At 42.7% G+C, this 22,386-nt stretch overlaps 1 protein-coding gene across 2 annotated transcripts in view; it reads left to right on the top strand.

The window, feature by feature from the left end:
- LOC129833300 (ubiquitin carboxyl-terminal hydrolase 43-like) overlaps positions 1 to 22,386 on the top strand; it is a 100,413-nt gene that overhangs the window by 52,204 nt on the left and 25,823 nt on the right. For both annotated transcript variants that reach the window (XM_055897799.1, XM_055897797.1), the window contains exons 5-7: positions 4,329 to 4,464; positions 4,631 to 4,775; positions 18,834 to 18,996. In XM_055897799.1, coding sequence (XP_055753774.1) covers positions 4,329 to 4,464; positions 4,631 to 4,775; positions 18,834 to 18,996 — 444 coding nt within the window. The remainder of the gene's footprint in view (positions 1 to 4,328; positions 4,465 to 4,630; positions 4,776 to 18,833; positions 18,997 to 22,386) is intronic.

Genomic DNA, 22,386 nt, shown 5'->3' with positions numbered 1-22,386 from the left:
ACTATTGAATACATTTTAGAATAAGGCTGTAACGTAACAAAATGTGGAAAAGTGAAAGGGTCTGAATACTTTCTGAACGCACTGTAGATGCAAAAATGTAATTTCAGCCTGTGGTGCCAGGCCTTAAGCAAACTTTTATGCTAATTGGAGAATCGTTTTTAAAAAATCTAGCTCTAACAAACAGCTTGCCAGGCAAACTTTACATAACTGCCTCATTCGTTCTGCTTTTGGCTAATGGCATTGAATACTGTAGACAGTTATGAAAGGAAGAAACAGATGGTTTGCCTTTTAAGATTTTGTACATGGTTGTTCATGTAAAAAAAAAGTGTCATAGTTTTGTATATCTCCATAAACTCTAACACAAACTAAAGTGCAGATTTTCAACACCAACAGTCATTTACACCAACCCCAACCTCACACATATACATTTATTTATTGGACTGCTACAGAACCTATTTTCTGACAAATGTGTTCCCACATGTCATATATACAGTATGTGGTTAGTTATCATCTAGTGTGTTAACCAATGTGGCAGAGTCAGCCCGACATGGACCCATATTGATGTTGTACCCTAACATGGAACCCAAACCGGCTGCGCGCGTGCGCCATTGTGCATAAATGTATTTTGTCCCCTCACACCAAACGCGATCACGACACGCAGGTTCAAATATCAAAACAAACTCTGAACCAATGACATTCATTTGGGGACAGGTCGAAAAACATTAAACATGCATGGCAATTTAGCTAGTTAGCTTGCATTTGCTAGCTAATTTGTCCTATTTAGCTAGCTTGCTGTTGCTAGCTAATTTGTCCTGGAATATAAACATTGAGTTGTTATTTTACCTGAAATACACAAGGTCCTCTACTTCGACAATTAATCCACACATAAAACGGCCAACCGAATCGTTTCTAGTCATCTCTCCTCCTTCCAGGCTTTTTTCATATCTGAACTTATATGGTGATTGGCATCTACACTTTTACCACAAGAACCGGCAAAACATTTCATCTTTCAATCACCCACGTGGGTATAACCAATGAGGAGATGGCACGTGGGTCCCTGCTTCTATAAACCGATGAGGAGATGGGAGAGGCAGGACTTGCAGCGCGATCTGCGTCAGAAATAGAAAGGACTTCTATTTTAGCGCTTGGCATCGCAGACGCTCGTTGGCGCAATAATTGAATAACATAGATTTCTAAATTTATTTTGTGACGCATGCAACATCTGGTCAGCATGAGATTTACTGAGTGGTATGGCAGGCGTCTCCATTTAAACGCATTAACTCCGCTAAAAGAGCCGCTCATTACAGATCATCATGTTATTACTGTAAAGATCCATCAGAGATCTTGTTGTATAATGTTCCTGTCCTCCTGAGGAAAAGGTTTGCGATTCATTATCATGATTGATTCAGCTTTGTACTCAGAGACGGGGAGCTAAATCTCTGAAAGGTGTTCTCGGGATGTAGCCACTATTTGCAGTAGCTTACTATAATCATAGATTCAGATTACCATTCAATTGAGAACTTTAGTTGAGTATTCAGTCACTGGGAATTGAATTCCCATAATAGGTATTGGGTGCATCATGTAACATTATAGATTGTTAATTATCCCTATGCCTGCCTTTCTAGTTCTGAGCTGTTGAGTGTGTGGGGATGTTTTGCCACTCCCAGAATGGTTCCAAACAAGGTAATTAGTATGAATTAGTAACGCTTTCCTGCTCAGAGCACCATTGATTAACTACTGCCTTCACTGTTTGTGTCTTGAGACACAAAAAGAACCGTGATAATATGAGGCACTGTTTTGGTGTTCCTACTGCCTAGTCAAAGGCAGATAAAGGAATGAACTCAGGTGCGCCACCGGCTAAATCATATGGGGAGATCTCCCCATACCCCTCACTATAGCGTGTGCTGAGAATCCTTGACAGCCAGTGTAGAGGTTACCCTGAGTCCAGACAGCAGGGGATCTCACAGCTCAACACCCTTTACTTACTTAAGTGATAATGCCCTCGAAGCCGGTGTTTGGGGGATATATTGGCGCGAGTGTTGTTAGGCCCGAGAAGAAGTTGAGGGCCAGCAAACCGTGCCAACATATCCTCCAAACACCGGCTTTGAGGGCATTGTCACTTTTATACAATGGGTCACCAACATATTCAAATAATGATTTAAAAACGTTATTTTGATGAATTTATTCATACTATTTCATCCTTCCACAAGATATAGTCCCGACACAAATCTAGGGATGCTACCTTAGCCGACTGGTCGTTCGTTCTATCGGTTCGGTTGCCAGAGACTCAACCCAGTCGTTCAGTCTTTTTGTTCTTTATCTATGGACGCTACCCACTGGTTCGTTGTAAATATTCCATTGCCATATTGGCTGGCAACGTTCTAATCCCTTGCTTGCTAGCTAGCCAACTACGGCTAACTTGCAGTCACGTCGACAGTGCAGCCAGAATAACAACAAAGTAGCTGCATTTGCATTTTAAGCTGTTTTCTAGTGACATTTATTTGGATACATCCATAACAATGAGCTAATGATGCACAATTTCACCTGGCGTAGAACATGTGCTCTCTCGTCAGGACACTGTTGTTTGAGAGCTAGCCAACAACACAGCTAACACAATCACTTCAAGCTGAAGCTGGAAAAACTTCAAACTAGCTGCCCTTTGTTTAGTTTGATCTGTTTTCTATTGATAGTTATTTGTATATATCCATAGAAATTATGCTAATTCATGATTTAGACTGGCTGAGGAAAGCTGCCTACCTGTCTGTCTCATCACGACTCCCGACACGTTCATTACAATGGGACAGCTGGAGATCAAATTTGAATATTGAAGCAATATTGCAAATGTCGGAGAGACAGACAGCAAGGTTTATACAAATCTCCGCTGTTGAAAACGAAATGTTAGATGCTTTTCATAGTGGAGTTTATAAATTGCCTGTCTGGGCTGATGAGACAGTGGATTGCTAAGTCAGATGGAACAGAGTAAATAGGCATTTTAACGTCATAGATTTAGCCAGTGGTAACTTGTGGAATAGACACCTGCTAGAATTAGGTTTTAACCAATCAGCATTCAGGATTAGACCCACCCGTTGTATAATACTGTATATCCCCCACTGCTGTGTGTGCTCTGTCCCCATGTGTGATAATGCCTGTGTGCTGGCAGTGGCATCTCTCACTCTCTCTATCATGTTAAATCTTCTCCATGGTGGATTATAGAGCAGGTCATCAACAAGACATCACAAAACTCACTTTCATTGATAATTGGCATTAGTCTGCTGGACAATGTAGATACACAGGTAAAATGGGAGCTGTCTCAGTATGGCCTTGTAAATAACAACATATCAATGACTTAGTCTCTGAAGAGCTAATGAAGGCCAGCCCACTCTGGTATAGAGGGTACAATGATTGGTGAAAGCATTGGAGTTTGTAACAACACCCCATGGGACACATTGTTCAGCATATGTAATGACGCCACAGGGGCAAACATGTACAGTGTATCATCCATAGTCGATTACAGGCAAAAAGGTAGTGGAAACAAGTCTCTTTCTTGCTTCAAAAGAAAAACATGACTTATTTAAAATAAAAAATTGAGCCTGAGCTTTTTCACAAGACCTTCAATATGAGTTGTACTTATGTAAGCATGGACTCTCTACTGTAAGAAGATAAGGGGTGGCAGGTAGCCTAGTGGTTAGCGCGTTGGGCCAGTAACCGAAAGGTTGCTGGATCGAATCCCCGAGCTGACAAGGTAAAAATCTGTTAACCCACTGTTCCTAGTCCGTCATTGTAAATAAGAATTTGTTCTTAACTGACTTGCCTATTTAAATAAAAAATAAGAGTCTTGTCTGTAGAATAGAGGTGCTGTACACTTGGGACCTCCCGCCTATGTCATTTTGTCATTGGCTCACATATCTCTCTTTCTCAGAGGAGGAGGCTGACATTCTGCGTGGTGTGTCTACTCGGCTGACTACAGTCCTCACATATAGACACACATAGACTCTCACAGGTGAATCACAGGGCACATATCTCTTCAGTGTAGTGTTTTTGTACAAGCCATTTTGTCCCTTTACCCTGCCTATGTCAGCACTGCTTCTCCATGCAAAAGAGAAGTAAGAGCCAAGTGCTCAGCTTTAAAAATGCATCGACCTACAATACAGATTCCATTATTTCTTACACATAAAAAACTGTCCTAATGATCTATTATTAATGCTAAAATGTATTGATTAATTCATGAAAACTATATGTCCCTTCCTGGTCATGGACTGTAATAAAATTGGTAGCGATTTCAATGCAGCGGCTATTCTCTCTCTCTCTCTCTCTCTCTCTCTCGACAGGCCTCTGTGTGTAACTCTGGTCTTCAGTACGAAGGGCCAGAGATACCTGCGCATCGGGCTGGCTGTGCCTCTCTTTGGCTCGCTGGCCTTTCTGAGAAGGATGTTGGCGGATGAGGGGAAGATCTCCCCAGACCAGGTAGGTGATCTTGTCTCACTCTTCTTGATGATGCACACTATCCTCAGATTCACTCTCACTCCATTTTCCAAGTCTCTGATTAAATAAAATGGATACTCTCGCTATCTCTCTCTCTCTCGCTCTGACTCTCTCTCCCTCTCTTTCTCTCTCCCTCTCTCTCTTTCAGGTGATCCTGACAGAGATCTACACCACAGGCTTTCAGCGCTCCTTCTTTGATGAGGAGGATCTGACGTGCATAGCCGAGACTGACATCATCTATGCCTTCCAGGCCCCGCCCCTATACATCAGAGGAGGCTCTGCACAATTCTCAGGTAACCGTAGCAACAACTACATATTCCAGGGACATTCAGATCAATATCATCACTATCAACCAAGATCATCCAATAGAATCTGTCCCTTTTCCACTTTAGCAGGGGTCATCACAGTCCCATTATGAAATAAGCCTTTCTCAGTCAAGAGCATACAGAGGTACTGTATTAACAGAATGGGGATATACAACCTCTGTGAAATACCAGGGTATTATGTGAAAGTCTGTCCTTCCTCTGGTGGTGATAATTACATGCTCTTTGTACTGTAGTCTTTACCCTAACTGTGCACTTTTGGCACAAGCCTTCCAAACATCAGGATGAACAACTGAGGAGAAATGCATTGTTTATTTTTAAACAAGATAATGAATGTTTGTTTGTGTACTTTGGGTCTGATAGATTCCAGGAGGAACTCACAATGTAGAATAAGAAGTCCTTGGGGAACATGTGTGCTTACAAACACATTTTAAACACATTTTCAATAAAACTCAGATGCTCAGATCTACTCAAATCAACATCATTTTCCGCAAAGGTTTGCTGTCATCGAATGATTTATGTTTGAAATATCTCTCCTCTGTAATTGTACTGATGATGTGAAGGGCAAACAGACAATGTTCCCAGAAGCCAGATTGTGTGGATAGTTTTACCACATTTTTCACTCTGGGTTGAGCAGAGCTGGGTTTGTCCCTGAAAATGATACTTCTTTGCATCACCACTGAGCAAAGTGATTAGAGAAATGTCTGTCTCTCCTTTATCATCTTTGGGTAGACCACACATAATAGACTACTCAGTTTGATTGGTCTGCACACACACACAGGCAGACACTGAATCCTCCTGGGATGTTTTATCAGACTGTATACGTAGTGGGGTTGATATGGAGAGGCCTCTCACCACCTCCCTGCTGAACAGAGCATCCTCTCATTTCATGCACATCCAGTCTGATAACAGAACTCAAACTCACTTTTACACAATGAGTACTGAGTAATCATTTTGTAATCATTATCTATTTGGCCTAAAGCTGACGGGCATGAAATGTGGTACTGTACTGAGGGAGGAGGCTTCACCTCAGCTTATCATGATGAGTTGTCACTGCTCGTAAACTTTTATGGTCACTGCTGCTAATGGAAGGTACATTTTGTGTAATTGAAATCAATATGCCTTTAGGGATCATGCACCTCACGCACATTAACTATGAATGGGAATGGAGTCGTATCTGTTCTTCCCCAGAACAGTGTCTACATTGATTTAAAAGACGCCTCTACTATACCACTTCTGTACTACTCTCTAGTTTACATACAGCATTCTTTACTCACTACTTCTCTCGGTATGAAAAGCATGTGGGACTCTACAGAGCTCTGTTCAGCCTCTCTGCTTGGAAGAAATCCTTTCAATAAGCAATTGACAGCGTTGGTCAGGTACAGGGCTGGCAGTGTCTTTGAGTAAAGTGGTCTCTAAAGACTGACCAGACAGCAGCTAATTTCTCCAGTTTCTGGGTCAGGAGGACTGCCATAATGCCTCTATAGCTGGAAGTTAAAGTTCCTAAAGTGTTCATGTTCGGCTTTGCTCTTGTTACAGAAAACCTGAGCTCGCCTGAATTGTATAATAACTCCTAGACAGAGATGTTCAACACTAGTGTTGCAGGCTTGTGCTTTGACAAACTGGATATGTCTGAATACCTAGACTGTCTGTCAGGACCCGGTGCGAGAAACGGTCACTAATAATCGTCAGAACCCAGAAGATGAGGCAGACACAGCAGTACTAGAGATGGTGATTTAATAAAAGAACAAAATCTTCAGGCAAAGAAACTAAATCCACAATGTCCAAAAATAAAGCCAAGAGGCACAAAATGGAAATCCTCCAAAATACATAAGAAACTCCACAAAGTGGTAAAAAACAGCAGGGAAAAACAAACCTCAAAAGACTACTCAAATAATACACAAGAACTAAACCAGAGAAACTCTGGAAAATCCAACAAGAGAAATATCTGTATAAAACAAGGCTGGGGCTGGGTGCTAACTTACAAACACTGAGCAAGGAACTGAGGAACACACAGGGTTTAAATACTAACAAGGGAATGACCTACAGGTGCAAACAATAATTAGAGCAAGAAAAACAAAAGGTACAAAAAAGGTGCAATGGGGACATCTAGTGACCAAAACCCGAACAGTCTTGGCCAAAACCTGACACTGTCTGAATGGAGTGTCTCAGGTACCAATAGAAGCTGTCAAGCTGAGGCATCAACTCAAATGAATTGTAGCACTTACTGTATGGCTAAAAAAAAACAAGAGCCTTGGCACCATGCTACAGTACATTAGTTGAATTCAGAGGGTGACTCACTTTAAGCACATCAGCGACTGGCTGTCACTAATGGCTATCACTAAATGTCCTAGAATCATGTTCAAAATCATAAAAATGTGAAGCAGGGGCTGTCCACCTCTGTTTGACACACAGCCTATCAGTAATGTCACTTCACACCTTGATGAGCGGCCTGTAGAAAAATGGTGGAGTGTGCGTGTGTCTGTGCCTGGCAGCATTTTCATTTGGTGGTTGTCAGCGAGGAGAATGAGTAATTGAGTCGCTGTCAACAAGGTTTACATGAACTATCTACAATGTATGGAATATCCCAGTGTGGCACAAGAGATTCATGAGAGATGATGGTGTCTGGGAGTATTTTTCCTCCTGCCTGACCTTTCATGGCATGGTGAAATAGGAAGAGAGGTGTAAGCACTTCCTATGTCAGTTTATGTAAACATTGATTCTGTACCCACAGAGCTCCATTGTCATGGCAATTCTCATAGAAGTATCTTATTTCACATTCAGTGAAGTGCATCATACACACAGATAACATGTTCTTTCCCCATCAGGTATTCCCCTTCTTCAGGTTGTATTGGGTTGACAGTGTCTTGGTTGTTCATACCAGGCTCATATTAAGGAAATTAATAACAGATTGCATGACTTCATCTAATCAATGACTGATCCAAACTCAGTCGACCCTGCATCCCACCATGACATGGTTTGTCCATTGTGTCTCTAATATAGTATGGTTGTAATACAGTATGCTGTCTGGCTGCCAGGCCATAGAGTTCCCCCTGTCAGGGCATCAGTGGGATTTTTCACATGTGCTTCAATTTACTGTCTAACAAACAGACAGGGCTTCCAGTTTAGGTGGAACTGATGTGGAACGCTTGTTTGAAAAGCCCAATAATTAGTTCAGGCTCCTCAGCGTGGGCACATTCAGAAGCCTGGCTAACTAGGTCACTCAGTGGAGGAGACAAACGCCATGAAGTCATCACTAGGGCTGTTACGGTGACTGTATTACCGCCACACCGGCAGTCACGAGTCATGATGGCACTCAAATTACACATGACCGTTTAGTCATGGTAATTAAGCTTCTCCAAGCTCTGATGCTGCTGATGGTTATTAGTAGCCTACCAAACGTGCTAACTGTGAAAGGATTGACACAGGAGATAGGAAGCAGGTACAGGGAGTGAAGGTGTAATAACTGATGGACATGAAACAGAACAGGAACAGAACAGAAACACATAACAACAATTAATGTGGACACAGGGAACACCACCGAGGAACATACAGGGGCAATCAACCACGTGAAGGAGTCCAGGTGAGTCCAATGAGCTCTGCTGCGTGAAATGATGGTGACAGGTGCGTGTAATCAAAATCAAATCAAATCAAATGTATTTATATAGCCCTTCTTACATCAGCTGATATCTCAAAGTGCTGTACAGAAACCCAGCCTAAAACTCCAAACAGCAAGCAATGCAGGTGTAGAAGCACAGTGGCTAGGAAAAACTCCCTAGAAAGGCCAAAACCTAGGAAGAAACCTAGAGAGGAACCAGGCTATGAGGGGTGGCCAGTCCTCTTCTGGCTGTGCCAGGTGGAGATTATAACAGAACATGGCCAAGATGTTCAAATGTTCATAAATGACCAGCATGGTCAAATAATAATAATCACAGTAGTTGTCGAGGGTGCAGCAAGTCAGCACCTCAGGAGTAAATGTCAGTTGGCTTTTCATAGCCGATCATTAAGAGTATCTTTACCGCTCCTGCTGTCTCTAGAGAGTTGAAAACAGTAGGTCTGGGACAGGTAGCACGTCCGGTGAACAGGTCAGGGTTCCATAGCCGCAGGCAGAACAGTTGAAACTGGAGCAGCAGCACGGCCAGGTGGACTGAGGACAGCAAGGAGTCATCATGCCAGGTAGTCCTGAGGCATGGTCCTAGGGCTTAGGTCCTCCGAGAGAGAGAAAGAAAGAGAGAATTAGAGAGAGGATACTTAAATTCACACAGGACACCGGATAAGACAGGAGAAGTTTCCAGATATAACAAACTGACCCTACTCCCTCGACACATAAACTACTGCAGCATAAATACTGGAGGCTGAGACAGGATGGGTCAGGAGACACTGTGGCCCCATCCGATGATACCCCCAGACAGGGCCAAACAGGAAGGACATAACCCCACCCACTTTGCCAAAGCACAGCCCTCACACCACTAGAGGGATATCTTCAACCACCAACTTACCATCCTGAGACAAGGCCGAGTATAGCCCACAAAGATCTCCGCCACGGCACAACCCAAGGGGGGGCGCCAACCCAGACAGGAAGATCACGTCAGTGACTAAACCCACTAAAGTGATGCACCGCTCCAAGGGACGGCATGAAAGAGCACCAGTAAGCCAGTGACTCAGCCCCTGTAATAGGGTTAGAGGCAGAGAATCCCAGGGGAGAGATGAGAACCGGCCAGGCAGAGACAGCAAGGGCGGTTCGTTGCTCCAGAGCCTTTCGGTTCACCTTCACACTCCTGGGCCAGACTACACTCAATCATATGACCCACTGAAGAGATGAGTCTTCAGTAAAGACTTAAAGGTTGAGACCGAGTCTACGTCTCTCACATGGGTAGGCAGACCATTCCATAAAAATGGAGCTCTATAGGAGAAAGCCCTGCCTCCAGCTGTTTGCTTTGAAATGCTAGGGACAATTAGGAGGCCTGCGTCTTGTGACCGTAGCGTACATGTAGGTATGTACGGCAGGACCAAATCGGAAAGATAGGTAGGAGCAAGCCCATGTAATGCTTTGTAGGTTAGCAGTAAAACCTTGAAATCAGCCCTTGCCTTAACAGGAAGCCAGAGTAGGGAGGCTAGCACTGGAGTAATATGATAATTTTTGGGGGTTCTTGTCAGGATTCTAGCAGCCTTATTTAGCACTAACTGAAGTTTATTTAGTGCTTTATCCGGGTAGCCGGAAAGTAGAGCATTGCAGTAGTCTAACCTAGAAGTAACAAAAGCATGGATTAATTTTTCTGCATAATTCTTGGACAGAAAGTTTTTGATTTTTGCAATGTTACGTAGATGGAAAAAAGCTGTCCTTGAAACAGTCTTGATATGTTCGTCAAAAGAGAGATCAGGGTCCAGAGTAACGCCGAGGTCCTTCACAGTTTTATTTGAGACGACTTTACAACCAACCATCAAGATTAATTGTCAGATTCAACAGAAGATCTCTTTGTTTCTTGGGACCTAGAACAAGCATCTCTGTTTTTTCCGAGTTTAAAAGTAGAAAGTTTGCAGCCATCCACTTCCTTATGTCTGAAACACAGGCTTCTAGCGAGGGCAATTTTGGGGCTTCACCATGTTTCATTGAAATGTACAGCTGTGTGTCATCCGCATAGCAGTGAAAGTTAACATTATGTTTTCGAATGACATCCCCAAGAGGTCAAATATATAGTGAAAATAATAGTGGTCTTAAAACGGAACCTTGAGGAACACCGAAATTTACAGTTGATTGTCAGAAGACAAACCATCCACAGAGGCAAACTGATATCTTTCCGACAGATAAGATCTTAACCAGGCCAGAACTTGTCCGTGTAGACCAATTTGGGTTTCCAATCTCTTCAAAAGAATATGGTGATCGATGGTATCAAATGCAGCACTAAGGTCTAGGAGCACGAGGACAGATGCAGAGCCTCGGTCTGATGCCATTAAAAGGTAATTTACCACCTTCACAAGTGCAGTCTCAGTGCTATGATGGGGTCTAAAACCAGACTGAAGCATTTCGTATACATTGTTTGTCTTCAGGAAGGCAGTGAGTTGCTGCGCAACAGCTTTTTCAAAACATTTTGAGAGGAATGGAAGATTCGATATAGGCCGATAGTTTTTTATATTTTCTGGGTCAAGGTTTGGCTTTTTCAAGAGAGGCTTTATTACTGCCACTTTTAGTGAGTTTGGTACACATCCGGGCGATAGAGAGCCGTTTATTATGTTCAACATAGGAGGGCCAAGCACAGGAAGCAGATATTTCAGTAGTTTAGTTGGAATAGGGTCCAGTATGCAGCTTGAAAGTTTAGAGGCCATGATTATTTTCATCATTGTGTCAAGAGATATAGTACTAAAACACTTGAGTGTCTCTCTTGATCCTAGGTCCTGGCAGAGTTGTGCAGACTCAGGACAACTGAGCTTTGGAGGAATACGCAGATTTAAAGAGGAGTCCGTAATTTGCTTTCTAATGATCATGATCTTTTCCTCAAAGAAGTTCATGAATTTATTACTGCTGAAGTGAAAGCCAGTTGGGGAATGCTGCTTTTTAGTTAGTTTAGTTTAGTAGTTTAGTTAGTTAGTTAGTTAGCTTTGCGACAGTATCAAAAAGAAATTTCGGATTGTTCTTTTTTTCCTCAATTAAGTTGGAAAAATAGGATGATCGAGCAGCATTGAGGGCTCTTCGATACTGCACGGTACTGTCTTTCCAAGCTAGTCGGAAGACTTCCAGTTTGGTGTAGCGCCATTTCCGTTCCAGGTTAATGCGCTTTGTTAAATTGAGTTCCTCAGTTAGGTGGTTAGTCGATGATGGCTCCGAAAGCCTTTTGCAGTGGGTCTGTGGACTTTTCCATGTGAATATTAAAATCACCAAAAATTGGAATATTATCTGCTATGACTACAAGGTCCGATAGGAATTCAGGGAACACAGTGAGGAACGCTGTATATGGCTCAGGAGGCCTGTAAACAGTAGCTATAAAAAGTGATTGAGTTGGCTGCATAGATTTCATGACTAGAAGCTCAAAAGACGAAAACGTATTTATTTTTTTTGTTAATTGAAATTTGCTATCGTAAATGTTAGTAACACCTCTGCCTTTGCGGGATGCACGGGGGATATGGTCACTAGTGTAACCAGGAGGTGAGGCCTCATTTAACACAGTAAATTCATCAGGCTTAAGCCATGTTTCAGTCAGGCCAATCACATCAAGATTATGATCAGTGATTAGTTCATTGACTTTAACTGCCTTTGAAGTGAGGGATCTAACATTAAGTAGCCCTATTTTGAGATGTGAGGTATCACGATCTCTTTCAATAATGGCAGGAATGGAGGAGGTCTTTATCCTAGTGAGATTGCTAAGGAGAACACCGCCATGTTTAGTTTTGCCCAACCTAGGTCGAGGCACAGACACGGTCTCAATGGGGATAGCTGAGCTGACTACACTGACTGTGCTAGTGGCAGACTCCACTAAGCTGGCAGTGCTGCCTGGCCTGCACCCTATTTCATTGTGGAGCTAGAGGAGTTAGAGCCCTGTCTATGTTGGTAGATAAGATGAGAGCACCCCTCCAGCTAGGATGGAGTCCGTCACTCCTCAGCAGGCCAGGCTTGTTCCTGTTTGTGGGTGAGTCCCAGAAAGAGGGCCAATTATCTACAAATTCTATCTTTTGGGAGGTGCAGAAAACAGTTTTCAACCAGCGATTGAGTTGTGAGACTCTGCTGTAGAGCTCATCACTCCCCCTAACTGGGAGGGGGCCAGAGACAATTACTCGATGCCGACACATCTTTCTAGCTGATTTACACGCTGAAGCTATGTTGCGCTTGGTGACCTCTGACTGTTTCATCCTAACATCGTTGGTGCCGACGTGGATAACAATATCTCTATACTCTCTACACTCGCCAGTTTTAGCTTTAGCCAGCACCATCTTCAGATTTGCCTTAACGTCGGTAGCCCTGCCCCCTGGTAAACAGTGTATGATCACTGGATGATTCGTTTTAAGTCTAATACTGCGGGTAATGGAGTCGCCAATGACTAGGGTTTTCAATTTGTCAGAGCTAATGGTGGGAAGCTTCAGCGTCTCAGACCCCGTAACGGGAGGAGTAGAGACCAGAGAAGGCTCGGCCTCAGACTCCGACTCGCTGCTTAATGGGGAAAACCAGTTGCAAGTTTCTGTCTGCTGAATGAGCAACACCGGTTGAGCATTCCTACAGCATTTCCCTCCAGAAGCCATGAGAAAGTTGTCCGGCTGCGGGGACCGTGCGAGGGGATTTATACTAACGTTACTATCTGTACTTACTGGTGGCACAGACGCTATTTCATCCTTTTCTACACTGAAATTACCCTTGCCTAACGATTGCTTCTGAAGCTGGGCTTGTAGCACAGCTATCCTCGCCGTAAGGCGGTCGTTCTCCTGTATATTATGAGTACAGTGACTGCAATTAGAAGGCATCATGTTAATGTTACTACTTAGCTTCGGCTGTTGGAGGTCCTGACGAACCATGTCCAGATAAAGCGCCCGGAGTGAAAAGGTTGAATGAAAAAAAGTTGAGTGAGGGAAAAACTAAAAATATAAACGGTAATTAAAAAGTAAAAACCGTAAAGTTGTCAGGTAGCAAAGTAAGGTTGGCAACAAAACGCACAGCAACACGTAAACAAGTCTGCAAGTTGTGACCGGAAAGACGTGTAGCCTGGCGCCAGGGAGGGGGAGTAGGCGTGACAAGCTGCCTGGTACTCAGCACTATATTGTCCCTCTAATCACTCTGACATCAATGCAAATGTGATCCAAAATCTAATCAAACACTTCATGAGAGACTAAAACAGAGGCCTCTATTAAAAAGAGGAGGATCCCATCAGCTTTCTATAGGCTAGGCCTACTATATTTATTTCTCAACTTTCCTAATATAAGCACATTTCTTCTCTTTACAACAGGAGTGTAGCCTACCTGGCTGGCGTGAAAATTAACTACGGGAAAAGTGCCCTCCATTCGTTATTTAAGTGCATAGATGACGTCCATTTTCCCCCTGCCCCTGTTTCGAGAGCAGTGCATGATAATGGTCCATTCTAAATCAAAACAAATCTCACACATATTATTTAGTATATGTAAAGACAAAATTAAATCAAGAACAGTCTAATGGGTGACAATATTAGCCTATCACTTGTGAATGATATATTATCACTTGTGAAAGATGCCCAGCTGTGCAGTAAGGCAAGAAACAGCTCGTGCCTTTAAAAAAAAACTTTATAAGTCATAGTCTCGTCTAGCTTAGTCCATTAGTCCATAGGGATATATTTTTTGATACTGTTTGTATCACAACTAAAGTGGCCTAATAACTTCTTAAAATTAAGCACATTAATCTGCTTTACAAGGGGTGTAGAGCCTAACTGGCATACAATCACGCAGAGCGTGAGTTTAAAGTTTGGGGAAGATCATTTTCACCATAAAAATTCACCTTTATAGTAAAAGCATTACATGCATAATCACACTTTTGAGAATGGTGTTTTCCCGCTAATTGATTGCATTTTGGAACATTCACGCGTGTAGCCTACTGCCGTGTGCGCTTTACTGCGCTTATAATGTGAAGAAATAGCCTAAATATTTATCAATATTTTAAGCTAAACGTTCTGATCGGTTGCGTCAGCCTCAATGCTTAAAAAATGTTTTGGGATGCTAGTGGTTGTATTCATTTGGGATCTATCGCATCCCACAACTGTCCCAGACTATGTTTGGAATATTTATTTCTCGCACAGAATAGAATCGGTCAACTTTTGTATTATGGGGGATAGTAGATTGACATAAGCTAGTGCTTTTGCTGTTCATTAGGCCTACTCGAAAAGTAAATATGGACAATTCTTCTAATATCTTCAATATGCGAGTCGGAATTGGATAAGGACGCACAGTTGCTTCCCTGATGTGTCTGTTTTCACTTGTAGCTTGAGAAAAAGATCAGATCACTATCAAGTATGAAGGTAAGACCCAGACCACGTCGAATAAACAATAGTTTAATATACCAACGGCGGCAGGTAATAGACAGGTCAAGGCAGGCATGGATAGTAAACCAGAGGTGGGGCAACGGTACCGGGCGGCAGGCAGGGTCAGGGGCAGGCGGAGTGGTCAGGCAGGCAGGCGGGCTCGGAATCAGGACAGGTAAGGGTCAAAACCAGGAGGGTGAGAAAAGAGAGACGGGAAAAGCAGGAGCTGAGACATAAAACGCTGGTTGACTTGAACAAACAAGACGAACTGGCAACAGACAAACAGAGAACACAGGTATAAATACACAGGGGATAATGGGGAAGATGGGCGACACCTGGAGGGGGGTGGAGACAATCACAAAGTGAATTGGTGAAACAGATCAGGGTGTGATAGATCACGTGACGGGCATTGGCTAATAAGAGTTGAGCTATCTGAGAGAGCCATAAGAGTGAGAGGTGTTTCGGAGCACGCAGCCGGGAGAAGGGAATTATAATTATTATATTCAACCCAAGTGCACAACGGCCATTGGCCTCAAAAGACATGGATTTTCTTAGGGGAATTATAGTCACACAAAGGGGATGACGCCAAGAAATTTGAGGCATTATCAAGTACTTGTCAAATTGTGAATGAGAGACAGTCTATAGGGAGGAGGTCAGAGACCTAGCCGTGTGGTGCCAGGACAACAACCTCTCCCTCAACGTGATCAAGACAAAGGAGATGATTGTGGACTACAGGAAAAAGAGGACCGAGCACACCCCCATTCTCATTGACGGGGCTGCAGTGGAGCAGGTTGAGAGCTTCAAGTTCCTTGGTGTCCACATCACCAACAAACTAACATGGTCCAAGCACACCAAGACAGTCGTGAAGAGGGCACGACAAAACCTATTCCCCCTCAGGAGACTGAAAAGATTTGGCATGGGTCCTCAGATCCTCAAAAGGTTCTACAGTTGCATCATCGAGAGCATCCTGACAGGTTGCATCACTGCATGGTTTGGCAACTGCTCCGCCTCCGACCGCAAGGCACTACAGAGGGTAGTGCGTACGGCCCAGTACATCACCGGGGCCAAGCTTCCTGCCATCCAGGACCTCTATACCAGGCTGTGTCAGAGGAAGGCCCTAAAAGTTATCAAAGACTCCAGCCACCCTAGCCATAGACTGTTCTCTCTGCTACCGCACGGCAAGCGGTACCGGAGCTCCAAGTCTAGATTCAAAAGGCTTCTAAACAGCTTCTACCCCCAAGCCATAAGACTCCTGAACATCTAATCAAATGGCTACCCAGACTATTTGCATTTCCCCCCCCTCTTTTACACCACTGCTACTGTCTGTTGTTATCATCTACCGGTACCCCCTGTATATAGTCTCGCTGTTCTTTAATTACTTGTTACTTTTATTTCTTATTCTTATCTGTATTTTTTTAAACTGCATTTTTGGTTAGGGGCTCGTAAGTAAACATTTCACTGTTAGGTCTACACCTGTTGTATTCGGTGCATGTGACTAATAACATTTGATTTGATTAAATGTGCACAGCCTGCGCAAATGACCAAGCAGAGCTCATGCCTTTCATGTGACTTTTTTCAAATCATCATTAGTGGCATCATGCAGCCTTGTATTAAAAATACAAACGTTGTTCTATACGTTTTGATCACAACTAAAGTTGCATAAATAACTCTAAATTAAGCTTATAGGAGGACCTGTTTCTTTATTAACCGCTCAACACAGAATAGCTGGATGTGCGCACTCCCTCAAATCCTTTAGAGAAAATATATTTTCGATTTTATTCATACTATAAAATAATGCCACGAAATTCTAAGTGAATCTTGTCTGCTAAATGAACTAGTGTAGCCCACAGCCATATGGCATAGCCTGATCAGGACCTAACATAAGGACAAAGAGTATGCTATTCTGTTCTTCTGAAATAGACTACATTTTCTTCATATCCTGTTTCTTTAGACCTGTCTAAAATGCATATTGGATTTATTGTGATGGTGTAGGCTATGGATTTATTAGACTTTTTAAAATATAGATGTTCCAAAGGTCTGCATCAGTGGCTTATAGGCTATGTGTGGAAGCCAGGAGATGCTGAATGTGTTTATGTCAATTAACGGTCAATTTCCGTGAGACCGGCAGTTATTTACTTGACAATCACCGACTGACACAATTTCATGATCGCTACCACCCTAGTAATCACTGACGTCTCAGTCTCGGTATGTGGTCAGTGAGGTGTCTGTCTTCGCTATAGGGCTTCACGGCTTTCTCGGAACCAGTCAATACCTGACCCTGCTAATCCAGTCATTGAAGTGGATCTCTTTGGGGGCAGAGGTGTTTAATTACTGGCTTTCACAGTGTTCAGGCTGGCTCATCCTGTCCTTCACATCTGTCAGGGAATTGAAAATGTAAATGTTTCTCAGACGTAACCCTAGACTACAGGAGAGTGAATACACAACTATTCCATGATCTTATACAGAGTCATATCACTCATGACAGGAGACTACAATCAACAGGCATATTACATTTGTGTGCGTGCGTGTGTGTACAAGTTGAAGTTTCTGTGTATCTACAGGAATCTGCCGTGAGCTTTTTTGACACTCCATCCGTCATTCTGAAAAGCTGACATCAACCTAAAGGTAGGAAACTGGTTGTAATTTAAAGACCAGTGAAAATACCTTGGGGGAGATGTCTTGAAAAAATACATTTGTGATGCCCAAACATAAAGAAATACACTTTGATTTAATGACTGATGAGAGACCTCCTTCCACCCAGCATCAATCACGTGGGGACAGTCCATGAGGTGACCTCTGCATTTTACTGCTGAATTCTGAACGTTTCACCAGTCATTAAAGAAGGGATTCTTTACATAAATCATCCTCACAGTAATCAGAGGTCAACGCTTATGTAAATTGAAGAACATGATTGAAGAGGGTTTGATCAGCTGCTTCATTAGTTGAACATGAATAAATGAAGGGCAGTAATACTTTTCCTCATTATGTTCACTCTCAGGTCAGGGCTCTATCATATCATATCAGAGCTGTTTACATGAAGTGTCTGATTGATATTGAATAGGTCTTTGTTTCCATGCATTCCTTCACTCTCCTATATCCTGGTATTAGACCTGTGGTGTGGCTGGATTGAATGGTGGGATATTTGCACACTCAGGATCTTGGCTGCTTTGGGGCCTTCAAGCGTGACATTCACCGTTGGCGATGATTAATTGTGAACTGGATGGGTGTAAACAGCGGTGTTTAATACAAAGCTGTGGTTTTGGGAGAACACTGTCGCCGGGCCAATCAATAGCTGCTCGTTTCTGTCTACAGTCCTATTTACCATGTGATTTATCACCAAGTGTTTTGGTGACAGTGCCACCTGATGGGTTGGCATTGTCTAGGTTGGTAATCTCGTTCCCAGACTCTCCTGCACAAATGTGCGTAGAGTCTGGTGGACCAGCGCGTCAAACTTGGCCAAAACATAGAGCTGGGAGAAACTCCTGGCACATAGGCATTGGCTTAATCTAACTAATCTACCAACCAATCATCTCCCACAACACCTTCCCCCTAACCCTTCCCCTTACGCTAGTACATCACAAGCACAGAGCACCACAAGCACACCACACCACAAGCACATGTGATTCGCTAAAATGAGATGATGACAAATACTTTGCCATAGAATCACTCGCATATAATTCTATGGTCACTCACTAAAGCCAACTTTGAGTGGTTGATATCCCAGGCTTATATGCGCTGTGCGTGGGGATGAGGTTAGTAGGTTGGTAACACAGCATCTGCTAATGTCACGTCTGTGAGTGCTGTAATTTCAGCAGGCTTTTGCTCAGTCACACTCCACAGTGTGAGGGAAGAGAAGTTAGCTGGTGAGAAGTGCTGGCACCCACCAGGAGTGAAAAGCTGCATCAGATAAGACCTCCTGCTGGGAGAGTCTGCAGTGCCCGCTCCATCTGTTCTCCCTTCCTCCCCAAATAGAATGTCTCGCCAAGTCTTATATTTAACTTTCCTTCACTTCCCCACCCCCCCCCCTCTTGTCTCCTCCCTCTTTCCTCTCCTCCTGCAGGGTACCACCACAGCCTGCCGTCCTTGCCGTACTCCTCCGGGCCTGAAGGTCAAAGGTTACCTCCATCCGGAACTTTGTCATCAGAGTTCCTGAACCATGGTGTGCCGGTGAAGATCCTGTTGCTGGTGTGCAACGCCGCCTGGAATGCCCAGCAGGCTGTCAGGTTAGGTGACTGTTTCAAACACACTCTGATGTCTAAGGGGCGGTTGGTGTTGTTCACCTCTTCATACTGTCACTCAGAAGTGAAAGAGAAAGTTACAGTTACAACATAAGGTCATGAGTAATTTCTAATTGTAGGCTTTTCATTCGACTTTGGGCCAGCAGGAAAACATCTCACGACTTTAATGTCGATGGAGAAATATGCAGCACAGAAAGGCCTCTACTATCTCATGTGACAATTGAATGAGCCACAGTCAATGAGTCACAGCCTCTAAGAGTTTCTTGTCAATCTAATTGAGAGGCGAGTCTCCAACTGAATGGTTGTGAAGTTTGACATCTGACACGATAGAGTAATCCATCAGACATCCAGCCCGACAGCAGTGGAGGGATCAATACTCGCTCAGGAGACCTCACAGAGTCGGACATGAGAAATCCAATCCCATCCAGAAGGCTTAGTGTCTCTCAGCATTCTCCCATGCTTCAACATTGCTGATTAACCCTCCCACTGGGCACCACACACTGGTGTCAGAAGTCAAACTTCACAACCAATCAACATTGTTTCAACGTAATTTGTCAACGTATTGTGATGTGGACTCAACTTGGAAAATACATTGGATTTGAAAAAAGTAATCAACCAGTACTGTTTTCATCTCATTTCAACCAGAGTTGTAAACATAAAAACGTGTGTAAAACCTCAATTTAAAGGAAAGGTTCACCCATTTTGAATGGTATATTGTTTTTGTGCATCCCTGAGTGATGTTCTATCAATTCTATGGGTCCTTTCATGTTTTCATGTGTATCTGAGTTATTGGCGTTCAAGCAGGCAGAAATCTGTCTGGTATGACGTAGCACTGTGGTAAAGTCACTCTCACTACACTGGAATAGGTCTTTTAGATCGTGAAAACGTCTATCATACATGTTAGATTTCAATACTGGCCGATGTCATAACACGGGAGGATGTCTTTTATTAAATGAGCCATTTGTTTTATTTTTGCAATATTCCTACCTTGATAAATGTTTTATTTAACAGAGGGTCTAGCTCCTTTTTCCTGTTTGTCTGCCTCTTTAATCCAAGGTGCATTGCATGGTGCCGTTGCCAGAGATATGAAGGAACGTATAACGCCCCACCCAGCAGACTGTCGACCATTCGCGTTCACGTTGTCATGCTGTGTCACACGGTTGCTAAACCAATCGTCACGCAATCCCTTCTCAAAGTCAGTGTACATGTCGAGAAATGTGCCTATTTTCATCTAAAGTACGTAATGTCACGATTCCAAAGCTATACGATATTACAGGTAGCAAGTTAGTTATCTCACATCTCGGAAATATTTGTAATGTTGTACTTCTTGTTGACGAAATTAGTGCTAGTGTTGGTTTTTGAGCTAGCGCCCAATTTACTCCCATTCACTCCTTAAAGGAGAGCGCTCCTTGTCCCAGATTGCCTAGAATGCACCCGGCCTGTACCATAGACATAGCATGTGCAGCGTTTCCCATCTCCTCAAAAGTATATCTGCAGTTGAGAATGTCAGACTCCCCTCTGTGAGGCACATCGATCTACAGGTTGAACATGCTGAGATTGTAGACTCCTGAATTGATAGTGCAGTTTTTTTAGGCGATTTTACAACTAACTAGCTACTGCACATGCTGATACTGTCTTTGGTATTATTGTGTGTAGCTATGTTTTCTTGCTTGATAGCTAGCTACCTAGCCAGCCAGCCCACAAAGAAAGCATTGCATGTGGATTTTGTAGTCGATTTGAGCTGCAACACATTTCCACAACGATTTTCCATTTTGTTGCGAACCTTATTATAATGCCAAAATGAAACATTCGTTCACCCAAAAATATTATTCTTGCATATTAGTGTTAGTTAACACTGTAAACTAATTTTTGTTGAGATGGAGAAGTGAATCCAACATTTTAATAACAAACATTTTTTAAATCAACCAATCGTCCTTCATATACAAGACAATATCCAAAGGTAAAAGTGTTTTATTATTATCATGAATTTAGAATCCTATTTACAGGGCTTATGGTAACTACTTCCAAAAATCCAATCAACTATGGATGAATGATAGTATACCTAGCTACACGTTGAAATGGTGTCCTTTGTTGGGCAAATCAGATGTCAATGTCATAAACCCAAACTCACTCTGAATTTACTTTCACATACAGCTTGGGTATGAAAAGTTAGAGTTACTTTCAACTATTCTATCTTATTTAGGTAGTCTACACAAAGGAGTATGAAAGCTGATCAATGTCTAAATGTGTTGACATGATAGCTCAGCTGAAACAAACACAGCTTGTTTTCCAAACTTAGCAGGGTACATAGAGGTAGGCATCTGGATGGTGGACTTGATCTCACTGATATTGAAACAATATAAAATATGCCCAATCAAATCTAAAATTCAACATAATTTCAATATAGGAAGAAAAAAACTAGAAGTTTCAACGCAATTTCAACGTATACATAGTTCTGCTGATTATGTTGAAATTAGATTGATGTAAGCACCTGTTAGTCAAGTTAAGTTGATGTATTTAAGTTTTAGTCTTACCCTAATTTCAATGTTGGTTGAAATGAGATGAAAACAGTACTGGTTGATGACTTTTTTTAAATTCAATGTATTTCCAGGTTTATTCCACGCCACAATATGTTGAAAAATGACCTTGAAACAATGTTGATTCAACCAGTGTGTGCCCAAGTGGGCTCAGACCTGTCTCTGTCTCATCAGGTGAAGAGTGAAGATATTTGTGTGCAGAGAAAATGGCATGTGGATTGCACTCTTTGTCTTTCTCTTATTGTCCTACAGGGAATAGGTTTTGCAGGTACATTCCTCTAACCAGCACAGTGTGAAATTTCCATTTCAGTGTCATTGCTTTGTTTAACCGTCAACTCCGAAGTGAGTGAATATATTTTTGAAGACCTTCTTGACGAATCTAATTAGTATAATAAAACATTAGTTTAAACTAGAGATGTCAGTCATTTTGCATCGGATGCGTCTCAATCCGCCGGTGTCGCACTTCTGCATCTGCAGTGATGGGTAACAGCACTAGAGCGAAAATCGGTCTTCTCACAAAATCGTCTGTAGCGTCCGAACAAAACATGAGACTTTCACGAACACGATGGTGTTGTCCGTTTTGCTCTATGACCCCTACACGTGTCTTGGAAGTCATCTAAAGTTGGTACAGCCGATTTGCCAACTTCTGTCTGTTCCGTCTGAGCAGTTTGGTGGTCTACACACTAATATGACCCCTCTTTTGAAAGCTGAGACTCTCACGTATGTGTCAGTTGCCCACAACAAGAGTGGTCTGAAGGTCTCCCGGTACCAGTTGAAAAAAAATATGGAATTACAGTATATATGGAGACTGTTCAGTGCCAAAAATAAGGGGTTAAAT

Source organism: Salvelinus fontinalis, chromosome 34 (assembly GCF_029448725.1).
Source record: "Salvelinus fontinalis isolate EN_2023a chromosome 34, ASM2944872v1, whole genome shotgun sequence".
In the NCBI taxonomy this organism is placed as follows: domain Eukaryota; kingdom Metazoa; phylum Chordata; class Actinopteri; order Salmoniformes; family Salmonidae; genus Salvelinus; species Salvelinus fontinalis.
The sequence above is the reverse complement of the archived record's forward strand: the minus strand, read 5'-3'. Positions and strand labels throughout refer to the sequence as shown.